At 51.2% G+C, this 14978-nt stretch overlaps 1 protein-coding gene across 1 annotated transcript; it reads left to right on the top strand.

Moving 5' to 3' along the window:
- Positions 1–1018: 1018 nt before the first annotated feature.
- CHADL (chondroadherin like) lies at positions 1019–10841 on the top strand. Its single transcript, XM_074950252.1, has 5 exons — positions 1019–1224; positions 4490–4660; positions 5589–7262; positions 9460–9626; positions 10427–10841. Exons 2-5 carry the CDS (start codon positions 4502–4504, stop codon positions 10662–10664), a joined length of 2238 nt encoding a protein of 745 aa, XP_074806353.1. The 5' UTR covers positions 1019–1224; positions 4490–4501; the 3' UTR covers positions 10665–10841.
- Positions 10842–14978: the final 4137 nt, after the last annotated feature.

Here is a 14978-nt window from a genome sequence, read left to right as displayed (position 1 = left end):
CCATAGACGACACCATCACATGTCAGAGAAGCTGAAACTCCCGTCGTGAAAGAAAGCAGTGGGGCAAAACTACCCATCCATCCTCCCAACTCTCTCTGCAAAGCAAAAACACCACACACACACACAGACACAAACACTTCCTTTAATAAAATAAATGAACTCAGCATTAGGGTTAGATTTTAAATGCACAACAGTCAGGACATTCAGAAACCTGTTTCCTACAGCCACTGTCACTCAGCACATACCAGTAATTTGTATTACTATAGACTTAAAAGAAAGCATTATATACATAAGAAAGCATTAAGTCTATAGTAATACAAATATATACATGTACACAAAATGGCTAAGTTAGTTATAATGGAAGCTGCTAATATTTAATCGATGTGCATTTCAGAGGTGAACCCTCATGCTGGATTAGTGAGCAGTGGGTTTTTATTTATTTTCATGTAATGTCTATATTTTAGATTAGGTATCATTTGTCTGCACACACGTATACACAGAGAGGGGTGAGGAGGGGAATGGGAGAAGGGAGTCAGTCTAGCTCTAACACAGATATTACCTTTAGTGGCATGGTGACATTCAAGACAAGAAGAAAAGGAGTACTAGTGGCACCTTAGAGACTAACCAATTTATTTGAGCATGAGCTTTCGTGAGCTACAGCTCACTTCATCAGATGCATTCAGTGGAATGCATCCGATGAAGTGAGCTGTAGCTCACGAAAGCTTATGCTCAAATAAATTGGTTAGTCTCAAAGGTGCCACTAGTACTCCTTTTCTTTTTGCGAATACAGTCTAACACCACTGCTACTCTGAAACCATTCAAGACAAGGGGTTTAAATTCCACAGCCCTTCCTCTACCAAAGGCTTTCCCAGTAAGTACAGAGGGATGCATCTGCTTAGTTGCTGCTTTCCCAAAGGCTGCGCTTCACTTTAGTTTTGCTTCTTCCCCCCCGACTGTTCCTCCCCCCCGCAGCTCTGTGTGAGCATAAGCCGGGCTGGGAAAGCAACACAACACTCCATTCAGCTCTCATTTCTGTGAGTAAAGTAAACCACACCCACCCACTCCCACCAGGAGAATTCACAGGACTCTGGTAGCTGCTGGGTGAAAGGATTTCAGTCCCTTCTTCTTTGCCATTCCCATCTTCACTTTCCTCGGTTTTGTGTCACCCTAGCCCTGCTTTCCTGGGGAAGGATCTGCCTTGTGCAAACAGGAGGAAGCAGCTGGGTAAGTTGTTGGGGGCTTGGGCAGGGGGAAGACGAGGCTGGGTTGCTGCCTCTCACTGCTGTGACAGCAGCGCACTTTCACATATTAAGCCCAAATGATTTCAAGGACCTTAATGCAGCTCCTGGTCCTGGGGGTTTGTCCACACTGCACAAGCAGCATGCTGAGCGCTCCCTGCTCAGGAGAGACGTGGGCATTCAGTGACCGGGAAGGCTGCAGGTCAGGACTGAGCTGTATTGGCAGGGCCCAGGACTGGGATATGCCAGGGGTGCAGCAAACGAGGATCGCACTCCCTGTGTGTGTGAGTGGAGTTTGGGATGGGTGCCGCTGCTCAGCGCTGAGGTGAGCCAGCAGGGCTGTGTGGTGCCCAGGGCTGGGATAGCTGGGGCTGTTGCAGGAGGGGCAGTGCCATGTGGGGCCCAGGACAGGCGATGCTGCAGGCCAGGAGTGAGGCACGTTAGCAGAGTAAGTGGGATCCCCAGGCGTGGAATAGCCCGGCGTGCTGGAGGACAGGCTCAGCAGCGCTGTTTGTGGGGGCACAGGATTGACACAGAAGGGCAGAAGGGAAGTGCGTTAACATAACAGTGGATGGAAAGCCAGCACTGACCCTGGCTCAAGAGATTCACCAGCATGGGCCTGGTCTACGCTCAGCTCAGCTCCACTGGGGTTTGCAATGGTGGGAGCCCTGCTGCAGATGGAGCTGTGAACGCTGATATTTGCTATTCTCGCCCGTGAGATTCCCCCCACCCCCTCCCCCAGCTCTGGATTCTCCCACATACATTTTTGCCACTCCACTGACCATTCAAAGAGCCTTTGCTAACGCTGCCCATTTTGCTTCTAGCCACATTCTTAGCTTACACTAATTCGCTAAAACAGCAGCTCGAAGGCCTCGGCCCAGGGCGTGCCACGTCTCCAGCACTCAGAGCGGATTCACTGCCTCATGAAGCCTTGGCTTCTTCCTGTCCTGCGTTACCCCGGCAGGATGGACGGGGCTCTGGGCAGGCTCAGGGCCAGGAGTGAGGCCCCTGGGTCATTGGGCTGCTCTGCCACTGACTCTGTGACCACAGGAGAGTCATTTAAACCTTTCCAGGCCTTACTTCTCATCTCTCCAACGTCTCTAGTGGCTTCTTCCTGGCTTTATCTCAAGCCTATCCTCCATCCTCATCCTCCTTGACCTTTCTGCTGCCATCGACCTGTGACTCTCACCTCGCTTGGTTCTCCTTCTGCATCTCTGGTGGCTCTTCCCCCCTCCTTTCCCACTTCTCTATGGACGTTCCCTAGCACTTCATCTTGGGTCCTCTCCTCTTTGCCCTCTCTATCCCATCACTGGGTGACCTCATCTGTTTGCAGAGGTTTAGCTGTCACCTGTGTGCTGATGACTTTCAGATATAGTTTTCTGCTGTGGACCGCTCTCTCATTGACTCTCCAACAGCTCCTCTTGGGCAGTTCATGGTCAATTCAAGTTCAGCATGGCCCAAAACAAGCTTTACTGTCTCCCCTGCCAAACATCTTCACTGACTTTGTTCCAGGTTACAGCTGACACAACCACCATCTCTTGCATCATCCTGGCCCATAACCTGGATGACAGCTGTGGCTCCTGTCTCTCCTTCTCCCCAAATATCCAGGCCATTACTTATTCCTGTCACTCATTCCATCACAATATTTCAAATACACAGCACTTTCCTTTCTGCCCTGAGGATCAAGTCACTTGTCCTCAGCCCTCTTCGGTCAATCAACCGTGACCACTTCTGATCCATCTGAAAATGCTGCTGCCAAAACCACCTCTCTCTCGCTAATTGCTCCAATCACATCACCTCCCACTGAGTCACTTCACTGGCTTCCCACCACCCTGAACATCAAATACAAACTTCTTGTCTTTGCTCCTAAGCCCGGCCTCTCAGACATGGTCTCCTCCCGCATTTCCCACTTCCACATCCAACCTGCTTTGCCAGTGCAGCCAGCCTCTCACAAACACCTCCATCCCCATTACTTCTTCCCTGCTGACCCTTATGACTGGGGCACCCCCCACGACACAGTCGCCAAGCTCACCTCCTTTCACCTCATCCAAGCCTTTCCTAAGAACCCACCTCTGCCAGAAAGTCTATGGGGAAACAAGGTGGAAGTAACAAACCAAACACAGAATCAGCTTGGATGAGCCATCCAGATGGGTCCAGACCTCACTTCCAAACCACCTGATCTTATTATGGAAAACCTTGTCCTCCTGACATGTTCACCTCCCGTTGTTGCCTTCTTCTGATCCCTCCCTTGGTGTGTCCTCTCCAATACAGATGTCAAACTCGCTGGAGCAGGGATCATGCCTTTTACTTGTTATGGGGAAGTACCTTGCACCTTTGGGGCACTTGAAAATAAAAAAAAAAAAATAAAATAAAATAAATAATGATGATGATGATGTTGATGTTACCCCTCTGTAAAATGAGGAGACATTACAGATCTGCCTACCAGGCGTGGTGTGAGGCTAAGCTAATTAGCATTTCTAAAGCACTCAGCTACCAACTGGAAGTTGCGGTACAAGCAAGGATGCACTGGAGCAGCGCTATTGCTAGGGTGATTGGCTCAGAATGGCGACGAGTTACCGCAGCGCCCTACGGTACCCTCCTTCTCTTGGGGTATATGGCAACAGTAATGCGTGTTGTCACATTCACATTAGCACATGCTCTTGTGTCTGCAGAATGCTCTCCACTCCTTTTCTGGCAGCACCGGTGTTGTCCTTTAGCCACTCTGCCTTGGAGTGAGATTATATCTGATCTCACAAACTGAAGCAGGTTGGACCTGGTCCGTACTTGGAAAGGAAACCTCCAAGGAAAGTCCAAGTGTTGCAGGAGGAGGTACTGGTGATTTAGCTGATGTTGCTCTGCCCTCTAAAGCCCTGATCCAGTGAAGCATGTAAGCATGTGTTTAGCTTTAAGCATGTGAGGAGTAGCCCCAACCCCTTGAGTTCAAGAATGGAAACAGAATTAATCCAGCTCCCATTGAGTTCAATGGGACAACTCACATGTTTAAAACTAGGTTCATACCTAAGTAATCTAAACTTCCCACTGCACTTTCCCTTCGTTACACTATCCCCTTCCCTGTCTCTCAAAGGGGCTGTAGCACTGCAATGCACCGTGAAACAGCTGCCACAATCCCCCTCAATCCCAAGGGACGCAGCCTGCGGAGCATTTAGGGTCCATGGGGACGAGAAGCACTGTGGGAATGCACGTCTCTGTCTGATTGGGGTGCCTCTTCCCTTTCTCTCTCTCACCTGTAGCTGCTTTCCAGGATGTGGGGTTCCCTGGGCCTCCTCCTGGTGTCAGCTCTCTTCCAAGCCAGGAGAGCGGCTGCCGAGCGCTGCCCACGGATCTGCATCTGCGATAACATAAAGCACCACGTCACGTGCCTGAACAAGAACCTGACGGAGGTGCCCATCACCGTCCCACAGGTCAGTCACTGGGCACAGCGAGGGCAGGGAGGAGACAGAGGCAAACACAGCACGAAGTGCCCTTACACTGCCCCCCCCCCCCCACCTCCACACACACTTCCCGCCGCTGCCACCACCGTCGCGGCCTGTCGCAACGCTCCTCACCCCCGGGGCATCAGGGCAGCCAGCCTGAGCCGCTCTCTCCCGGCACAGCACGGAGCCACACAGGCCGCTGCAGGACAGGGGAGAGGAGGCGGGACAAGACGCAGGCCGGTGTGGTTCACCTCGTGCAGATATCTGGGTTCCCAAAAGATCTGTGCAGTAACCTCACAGCCTTTCAATGCCGTCGCTGTGAAAATCTGAAGGGGGTGGGGTGGGGGTCGAGCCACCTGCAGGGCAGTTTGCAAGATGAGCTGGTCTGCCCAGGGTCAGCTCTTCTACCGAACAACAGCATAAAAATAACTCATCTTATCAAGACAAAAAAACCGTTACAATATTTTCTGGGCAATACACAGTCAGGCCCCTACGAGGTGGTGATTGTTACAGACCTTAAAAGCTAAAGCAGAGCCAGGTGGTGAAATAAGGGAACAAGGGGAACCCAGATGGCTGCAGGAAGGTGGTGCTGGGGTAGGAGGCACTGTCCCCTCTGAGTCCGTACTGAACTACGGCTCACGCAGGATGCTAGCGATTGCCGCGCCGCAGGAAGCCTGGTTCAGCAGGACAAACAGTCACTATTGAGACCCCAACACAGCTTTCTGCAGCAGACTGGAGGTCCTCTGGGAAGTGTCTCTTCTAAGTACTGACCAGGCATAAGCCTGCTTGTGAGATCTGGCCAGATCACAGCGATAACGACTGCAGGGAGGACAGGGACAGCCAGTCACTCTGCTGCAGAAGGCTAGGAGAGGTTGTGGATTCCATCTTCAGTGACTGATGCTTGTGTAATCAACAGGTCACCCAAAAACTGGATCTCTGGGGCAACAACATAAAAGTCATCCCTGGAGGAGCTTTCCTCCCTATCCCATACCTCACCCACTTAAACCTGCAGCGATGCAATGTGGAGAGTATTGAGGAAGGAGCTTTCAGGGGACTAGGACGACTGATTTACCTCAACCTGGCTTCCAACAGTATAGCCTTCATCTACCAGGAGTCCCTGGATGGGCTGTCTTCTCTTCAGCAGCTCATCCTGGAGAAGAACCGCATAGAAGAGATAAAGCCAGGGGCTTTCAGCCAACTGGGCTTCCTCAACTTCCTCAACCTTGGCGAGAACTTCCTGGTCTACCTGCCGGATATGGTCTTCCAGGGTCTGCAGCTGATCAAGTGGCTCCGCCTGTCCCATAATGCACTTCATGTCATAGCCACGGAGGCCTTTGCTGGGTTGCCTACCCTGAGGAGGTTGAGCCTGGACCACAACGAACTGCAGTCCCTGCCCACAGAAGCCCTGTCGAGGCTGTCAGATACCACACGGCTGGACCTGGGACACAACCCTGTCACCTACATCAGCGAGGAGGCCATTGAGATGGCTTCACTGAAGCAGCTGTTCTTGGACAACATGGCCCTGCAGGATGTCTCACACAAAGCCTTCGTGAAGAGCCCCCTGCTGCACACAGTCGACCTCCACAACAACCAGCTGCAGGTGCTGCAGCCGCTGACAGAAGCCGCCCACCTGAAGAAAATCAACTTAACAGGGAACCCCATAGTTTGCACTTGCTACATGCGGCCCTTCAAAGAGTGGATGGAGAAAGCGAGGATCCAGGCCGATGTGCCATGTGCAGGTCCTGGTGCCTTCAGGGGTGAGCAGCTGGAGTCGCTGAGGTCCATTGATATGAAATGTGGGGGCCATGCCCCAGACGAGGAGCAGCTCCCCAGCCCAGCCACCCGCAGGAGGGAGCCAGAGGGAGATGCTAAGACGAGGTGTCCAAAAGGCTGCGCCTGCTCCCCTGATTTCCAACACAGCAACTGCGAGAACAGAGGCCTCCGGAAGATCCCCAAGGGGTTCCCTGGCAACACCCAGCTCCTGGACCTGCGCCAAAATGAGTTCCGCTCCATACCCAAGGGATCCTTCCCTGGCTTGAAGGAGCTGGTCTCACTCCACCTGCAAAACTGCAAAATCACAGAACTGCAGCTGGGTGCCTTCCAGGGCTTAAAGAAGCTGGTCTACCTCTACCTGTCTAACAACAACATCGCTGCCATAGATGCTGATGCCTTTGATGGGGCCCCCCAGCTCAGCTACTTGTACCTGGACCATAACAGGTTCACTCAGATGCCCACCGGGGCCTTCAGCCGCCTGCCCAACCTCTTCTCCCTCCACTTGCAGCATAACTCCATCAGCCAGCTGTCAGACGATGACCTGGCTGGGACAGGGCAGCTACGCTGGGTCTACCTGAGTGGGAACCGCATCACTCGTGTGTCCCCCAGAGCCCTGAGCCCCGCCAAGATGCTAGAGAAGCTGCACCTGGATGAGAACCTTTTGCAGGAAGTGCCCACCAGGTCCCTCCGGGGTTTGCCTGCCCTTACTGAGCTGAAGCTGTCCAAGAATCCCATCCAGTATATTGGGGATGGAGCCTTCCTCCCAGTAGCCAGGTCCCTGCTGCACCTGTATCTGGATAATATGGGGCTAGAACAGGTGAGAGGGAGGGAAGGAGGGAGGGAGATGGGCGAGTGCCCCAGCCTGCTAAAGCTGAATCCTACTATACAAGTTACTGTTCAGTCACCTCTCCTCCCTGTTCCCACTGCAGAGAGCTTCCCTGTAGCATGATCCAGTGTTTCGTCTGGACCAAATGAAGGGGTTTCCAACCCAAGGCAATGGCCCCAACACTGGGGCTTGCACCACTTCCCTTGGGAGACGATTGCTCAGCCTCAGACCTCTCTTGGAAGAAAAGCTTCCCGATATTTAGCCTGAATTGCACCTTTGTTCAGTTTCATCCTGTTACTCCTAGTGATTATGCCCCCTCAGCCTGCCCTAAACAGTCCCTCTCTCCCCCTCCTTGGCAATTGCACCTTTCACAGGTGCCAGATCTCCCCCACATCATTGCCCAGCCAGGTTACGGGCTCTTTGTTTCTTTAATCTGTCCTCATTAAGGGCTTGATCCAAAGCCAATAGAAATTGATAGTCAATAGAAAGATTCCTGTTTCTTTCAATGGGCTGTAGATCGTGCCCTAAGCTCCTCCCCCCAGGGTCCTAATAACTGATATTTCTCTTTCCTCCAATTTGTCAATATTTCTTCTTGTCCTGTGAAGAGCAATTCTGAGGGATTCCCGTCTGCTACTCACCTGTTTCTCTCTCCTCTCAAGCACCCCAAACTGCCACCATCCTCCTGCCAGCCAAGGCTCCTTTCAGGCTCAACAAGGCTGCATCCGGGGCCTCCCACATTGCTTTCACAGCAACTCCCAGCCCTGGGGAAGGAGAGCACCAAACTTGGGTCCAGGGAGATTGCCTGGCCATTCAACCATCCTGATCGGTTTTACGCACAAAACCCAGAACGAGGCCAGCGCAGAGCCCAGAGTTTCTCTTGCTTGTAGAGAAGAAAGTGGAACACGTCCCTGCCAAATTCTTCTTTCCCTTTCAATGGAAATTTGGGTACATCCTGGGGTCCCCAAAATGAAACCGAAACTGGTTATGTAAAGTAAAGGGGTCTCATTAGTTTTCCATAGCATGAAACCCTTGTTCAGCTACTTGTACCGAATCCCACTTCATGCATGACCCCAGAATCCTCCGTGCTGGTTTTCACAGCCTCTCAAAGGAAGTGCTGCAGGAATGATGGTCACTGAGGTGCTCCTGGAATCTAGAGACCATCCTGAGCACGAGAGACTGAACCAAACCTGAAAACCAGAGGTGGGAAAGTGGAGTGGGCTTTTCCCTTTGTGATTGTCACAGAGGCTGACAATCTCTGCCACAGGGATTAAATTAAAACGGGGAATTGGATCCACAAAGTCTTGCAAGTAGAAAGCACGTACTCTACGGCTCTGACCCAACTAAGCACTTAAACACGAGTAGCAGCCTTGAAAATGGCACTGCTCATATGCTTAAAGTTAAGCACATGCTTACATGCTTTGTTGGACTGGTGCTGTTTAAACTGAGATAAAAAATAAGATGACAATCAGCTAACCAGGGACTGAAAAAGCCCCTACAATCTGCTCAGTTCAGTGTCTTGCCATTAGTTAAAGGAACACCTGAGTCAAAGTGAAAAGCTATACTAAGCGTAACACATCCAGTTGCCAAAAAGAACAAAATATCAAATTGAAAAGGATGTTAAATATAGCTATTAAAAATTGCACATATTTATATAACACCGTACATTTACCCTGCACTTTCAAACACAGAACAGGTGAAATTCCCTGCTCCAAAGAGTTTACAGTCCAGAACATAATGTAAAATTAGATAGGACACTGCCAACTTGAGTCTGATGCAGGTTACTTAAGAGACACAAAGTGCAACATTTCAATATGTGAAGGAGGTAAAAGCTTACAGAGCTATTTAAGGGAATTAATATTTAGCACTAAATATTCAGTACCACAATTACATTAACCAATAAAGACAGAGAACTCACTTTACACAGTAACTGTGAAAGTATTTGCTTCTCTCACAATGAGCTCCTGCTCTTCCTTTGTCACAAATTATGTCATCAAACTGAACTGCCTGCTGGGAAGTATTGATACAAAGTGACAGTAACACAAGCCCCATTCACAGTAGAGACAGGAACCAATGAGAGTTATTTAACACACACACACAATCAGAAAGTGCATGCAGATATTTAACTGCCTATTAAAATCATCCACGGCTGTTTTCCTTTGACTCATCAGCCCCATCTCATCATTTGCAGCTTTCCTCAAGGGCCTTTGCTGGACTGGGTCCCAGGATGAAGAGTCTGTACCTGGACAACAACAACATGCATAACGTGCCTGACTTGTGCAGCTTCACAGGGCTGGAGGTCATCAACCTGAGAGACATCCCCTTCCACTGCGACTGCCAGCTCCTCCCACTGCGCAGGTGAGTCACTGTTTAGGTCCAGCAGCCTGGCTGGGTCTGACTGATAGGAGGGTGTGGATCTCTGCTCAGTTCCTGCTAGGGAGGTGTTCACGCCACTGAAAATATCATTGCAACAGGCACCAATTTGCAACCTTGCTGCCAGTCTTAGCAGGGAGGCTAATCCATGGGAACATTGAAATCCATGGGACTTAGGTGCCTAAATACCATTGAGGATCTGGGCCCTCCTGCCTAGAGGGGAGCGCTCCACAGTATTACTGAGGCATATGGGCAAATGAGGGCAAAGAGGAAAAGCAAAGGAACTGGCAGATCAGAAAAGACCATAGGTCCTCTGGTTGCCTGTCTCACCCAATTCCCAACGCTTGATGCTTCCAAGGGAGGTGTAAATGGCACATAATGCGCCTCATTGGGCTGTAGCCTGGCATGTATTTCTTCACGACCTCAGTTGCTGCTCACCTTATACCCTGAAGTCTGAGGATTCAGAACCCCTGAAATATGTCCTGGCTGGGGTGACTGCAGCTGTGATTCTTACTCTACACAACTGCCTTTTTGGGGTGTTAAAACTTTCCAAACTGTTTGCACATGTGGGGAGACTGAAGTGCCCTGCCTGAGCTGTCCCCGTTCCAGGGGAACTCAGAGGGCGTCACTCTCCAGGGTGGTCAAGCCCGCCCCAAACTCCCTTTGAACTTGTTAACAGAGAGCAAATGCCCTGGTTTGTCAGCACAGCCATTTGTGCCCGTAATTTGCTAAGTCCACCTGGAGTTTTTCTCGTCTCCTTCCTCTGTCTCTTGCCCCGTTTTCAGATGGATTGACAAACTGAACCTGCGTGTGGGAGCCACCTGTGGGTCCCCTGCAGAAGTCCGCGGGCAGAAGATCAAGCTTTCTGCTGTCTTCAAAAGCTGCCCAGGCTGGGGTATGGAGAAATCCAGAAGGGCCCATCCAGACAAAGTCAAGGCCAAAATCAAAACAGAAAGAAATCCCAGCAAGGAAAAGAGGTCAGGAAAAGCCCAAGCCAGAGGCGCCAAGAAGAGCAAAGCATAAGGAGGAAGTGGCCACATTGCAGTGGCTAAAGTGTCTATCAGCAGCAGGTGGCTGTGGAGGCACTTGACCAGCTAGTAGGAAGCAGCTTAGTGAGAGAGAAGCTTTAACGGGCTTTTATCCACATTGCAGTGAGATTTCCATTGCCCAGCAGAAAGGAGCAATTCCATTGACCGCAGCTATGGGAGATTGAGCTCCGGGGTTCTGGCAGGGTGGGGGCTGGAAGGGATGTATGTGTGTAGTGTGTGTTGCAGGGGGAGGGAATTCAAAGAGGAAATCGCATTGAGAGGAAAAAGCAGATGTGGGAGTTCCTTCTGACAATCCTATGGTGCTTTTCAATGAGGGAGCATCCCCTCCCACCCTCCCGCTTCTGTGCCAAATTGTAGCTTGAACAGTTCCATTTTGCCTCCCTAAGTTCCTCTTGCAGTTTCAGGGGAACGTGTTACTGTTCTCTTCCTGCCCTAAAGCGCCGCGTAGTGCTACTGTGCATTATGTTTCACCCCAGAGGTGGCTGATTTTTAGTGGTGGGGGAACAATCAGCTGTCCACAGACAGGGTTTCATGTCATCTCTGATTCAGTGGCCAGCCCTTGCTGCAGAATTGGAGCTTTCAGTCAAAACCAATACATTTCTAGCCCGCCTGGTTGAGCAGGTAACACTGGAAACACAAACCAAGCGTAACACATGCAGTATTGACTTTGTGAGTCTGCAGAAACCCTGGAACAATAGCTTTGGGGGGTAAAACACACCCCATTGATCTCAATGGAGAGTCAGGTCTCAAACCTTGAGATGACTGTTGAAATGCCAACATTGCTAGCTGTTCCACTGCTGAAGGTTTCAGAAGAAAAGTCCAGCAAATCCCCGACCGCCCCCTGCACCTTCCCAGGTGTCAACAGCTCCAACTGTCTCCCTGCCCAAGTCCCCAAATCTCCCCCTCACACTGCTACCCTGCAGGTCTGCGTCATTAATACAAACATCGGCAGCAAACAGAACATTTATGGATCTAAACCTCAAAATAAACAGCACAGGGGGCTACTGTACTGAGTGTATTATTTATTTTTGTTCAGAAAAGCCCCTATTTTATTTTACATGAAGGGGCTGCAGAATCTCCCCTCTCTCCAGAAAAGAGGAAGCCACACTGCAGTGTGTAGGTCCCCCTCACAGCACACTAGCTGGTGCCTGGTCTACATTGAGCGAGGTGGCAATGCTCTCTGCTGCCCCTTCAGGAAGAAAGGCTCTGTAGCCAATTTTCAGAGTAGCAGCAGTGTTAGTCTGTATTCGCAAAAAGAAAAGGAGGACTTGTGGCACCTTAGAGACTAACCAATTGATTTGAGCATAAGCTTTCGTGAGCTACAGCTCACTTCATCCGAAGTGAGCTGTAGCTCACGAAAGCTTATGCTCAAATCAATTGGTTAGTCTCTAAGGTGCCACAAGTCCTCCTCTTCTTTCTGTAGCCAGTGTGGCTAGCTACACGCTGTTGGAGAAGCTACATTTATCCATGATATAGATATCACTGATCCTTTCCAGTGCAGGCAGCAGTTGGACATATTCAGCGCCTCCCCTTCTGCCCCCTCCCATTTCAAAACACACTTAAAAGCAGTGACTTTTAAGGATTGGTGCCATCTAGTTTCCTGTGGGGGGGTGGTGGTGTCAGTTACCCACAATTCTTTGCAATAGCAAACTCATCCCCAAGTTTCATGTATCGTTTCAACACCTAGGGCCAGACCTTTGGTTGGTTTATATTGGTGTAGCTGGCCTTGAGTTATGCTGATTTACACCGGCTGAGAATTTGACCTCTAGACTTTGTTCGTGCAGACTGAAATGTTCTAGGGAACTGGAGAAAGTGTTGATCGGTTACAAGGAATTCTGCAGGGACCTAAACTTCGGCCTGGTCTACCCTGGGGGGGACGGGAGGAATCGATTTAAGTTACGCAACTTCAGCTACGTGAAGAACGTAGCTGAAGTCGGCGTACTTAGATCTACTTACCGTGGTGTCTTCACTGCAGTAAATCGACCGTTGATGCTCCCCCATCGACTCCGCTTGCGGAGTCTCTGGTGGAGAACCGGAGTCGACCGGAGAGCGCGCGGCAGTTGATTTATCGCGTCTAGACTAGACGCGATAAATCGACCCTCGCTGGATCGATCGCTGCCCATTGATCCAGTGGGTAATGTAGACATGCCCTTCCTTAGCTATCTCGGTTTGCCTTTTGCCATGCAAGAATCACAGGGCTACTCCCCCAGACAGGGAAGAGGCAGAGGGCTGCTCAGGACAGCAAAAGCGTTTCACATCTGTTTCAGAGTAACAGCCATGTTAGTCTGTATTCACAAAAAGAAAAGGAGTACTTGTGGCACCTTAGAGACTAACCAATTTATTTGAGCATAAGCTTTCGTGAGCTACAGCTCACTTCATCGGATGCATACTGTGGAAAGTTTAGAAGATCTTATTATATACACACAAAGCATGAAAAAATACCTCCTCCCACCCCACTCTCCTGCTGGCAATAGCTTATCTAAAGTGATCACTCTCCTTACAATGTGTATGATAATCAAGTTGGGCCATTTCCAGCACAAATCCAGGTTTTCTCACCCCCCCCCCCCCCACACACAAACTCCCAGTCTCTATTCCCAGACTAACCCACTCCCAGTCTCTATTCAAGCCTAATCTTCTAAACTTTCCACTGCATGCATCCGATGAAGTGAGCTGTAGCTCACAAAAGCTTATGCTCAAATAAATTGGTTAGTCTCTAAGGTGCCACAAGTACCCCTTTTCTTTTCACATCTGTTTGTGTAAGTGACTTGAGGCTGTGTGTGTGTGTGTGCACGCGCGCTCATTCTCTAGTTCGCTTACAGCAACAGAATGCTAAGAGCCTACACCAGAGGCGGGCAAACTACGGCCCGCGGGCCACACCCGGCCCCTGAGCTCCTGGCCTGGGAGGCTGTTCCCCCTCCCCCGCAGCCTCAGCGCGTCGTGTATTAAACGGCTCCGTGCAGGACGGTGCTGCTGGTCGCAGTTTCGGAGAGCAATTTACTACACTCCACCGGCGCACCGCTCTGGGCAGCGTGGCTGTAGCGCTGCCAGCCACCAGTGCTCTGTGCTGTGCGGTAAGGGGGCAGGGAGCGGGGGGGGTTGGATAGAGGGCAGGGGAGTTTGGGGTTGGTGGTCAGGGGGAAGGGATGTGGATGGGGTCAGGGCGGTCAGAGGGTGGGGAATGGGGGGGGTGTTGAATGGGGGCAGGGGTCCCGGAGGGGCAGTCAGAAAGGAGAGGGGGGGTTGGATGGGGCCGGTGGGGGACAGTCAAGGGCAGGGGTTCTGGGGGCAGTCAGGGGACAGGGAGAAGGGGTCGTTGGATGGGGCAGTGGTCCAGGGGGGCAGTCAGGAAGGAGGGGAGGTTGGATGGGGCAGCAGGGAGCAGTCAGGGGCAGGGGTTCCGGGGGCGGTCAGGGGACAGGGAGCGGGGCTGTGTGTGTGGATGGGGTAGGGGTCCTGGGGGGGCCATCAGGGAACAGGGGGGGTTGGATGGGGCAGGAGTCCCAGAGGGGAGCCGTCAGGGGGCGAGACGCAAGGGGGGGGGCAGATAGGGGGCGGCGGCACAGTCCAGCACAGCCTCCCCTAACCAGCCCTCCATACAATTTCCGAAACACGATGTGGCCCTCAGGCCAAAAAGTTTGCCCACCCCTGGCCTACACCATATGGATGTATCATACTGCAAGAGAGTGGCAGGAAAGGACTGGCCTTGTCATTCCCCAGCACTTCAAAGAGTCATGTCCCTTCAGTATCACATGCTGCATGGGCTCTCTGAATTGCTGTGAGGAGAAATGGCAGGTGTGTTATCCCAGAGGGCTTGCTCCAGTCCCTTTGCTCACAGCTAATATTCCAGTTCAGAGGAAAAACAAACCTCAATAATACACTTCCCCTGGGGCTGGAGTTTAACACCTCTGCAGCCCCAACAAGAAGTGCTCAATCCAGCATATTTGTCCATTACAGTATGAGAGGCTGGTGCCTGAATGCAGCATGACCAATAAAATACATCTGCCATGCCTGGCACCCTTTCCAATGGTGGGAGGGGGGATTCAGAACCCTTTTCTTGCACTAAAGGCCCTGTCTCGACTTGGGAAATAGGTCATGTTTTGAAAATGTCTTTCAGTCACAACCTCTCTGTCTAGTGTAGGCAGGGCCTAAGTCAGGATGCAGGGTCCTGCCATTCCTACCATTGCTTCCTGTAGCAGACAGCCAGCTTGTGAGGGCAAAAGGAAGAGCAAAACACTCCAAAATGCCCTGCCCCCAGAGCAGAAAAGGGAACCTTAGAGATGATTCAAGA

This window comes from Natator depressus, chromosome 1 (assembly GCF_965152275.1).
Source record: "Natator depressus isolate rNatDep1 chromosome 1, rNatDep2.hap1, whole genome shotgun sequence".
NCBI classification, from domain to species: Eukaryota; Metazoa; Chordata; order Testudines; family Cheloniidae; genus Natator; species Natator depressus.
This window is presented reverse-complemented; position numbering and strand designations above follow the sequence as displayed.

Bases quoted from the DNA above. Each gene is read 5' to 3' on its own strand.
- CHADL (XM_074950252.1), top strand. From the start codon at position 4,502: ATGTGGGGTTCCCTGGGCCTCCTCCTGGTGTCAGCTCTCTTCCAAGCC. The intron at 4,661-5,588 runs GTCAGTCACTGG...TGTAATCAACAG, and splicing joins TGCCCATCACCGTCCCACAG to GTCACCCAAAAACTGGATCT. The intron at 7,263-9,459 runs GTGAGAGGGAGG...CATCATTTGCAG, and splicing joins ATAATATGGGGCTAGAACAG to CTTTCCTCAAGGGCCTTTGC.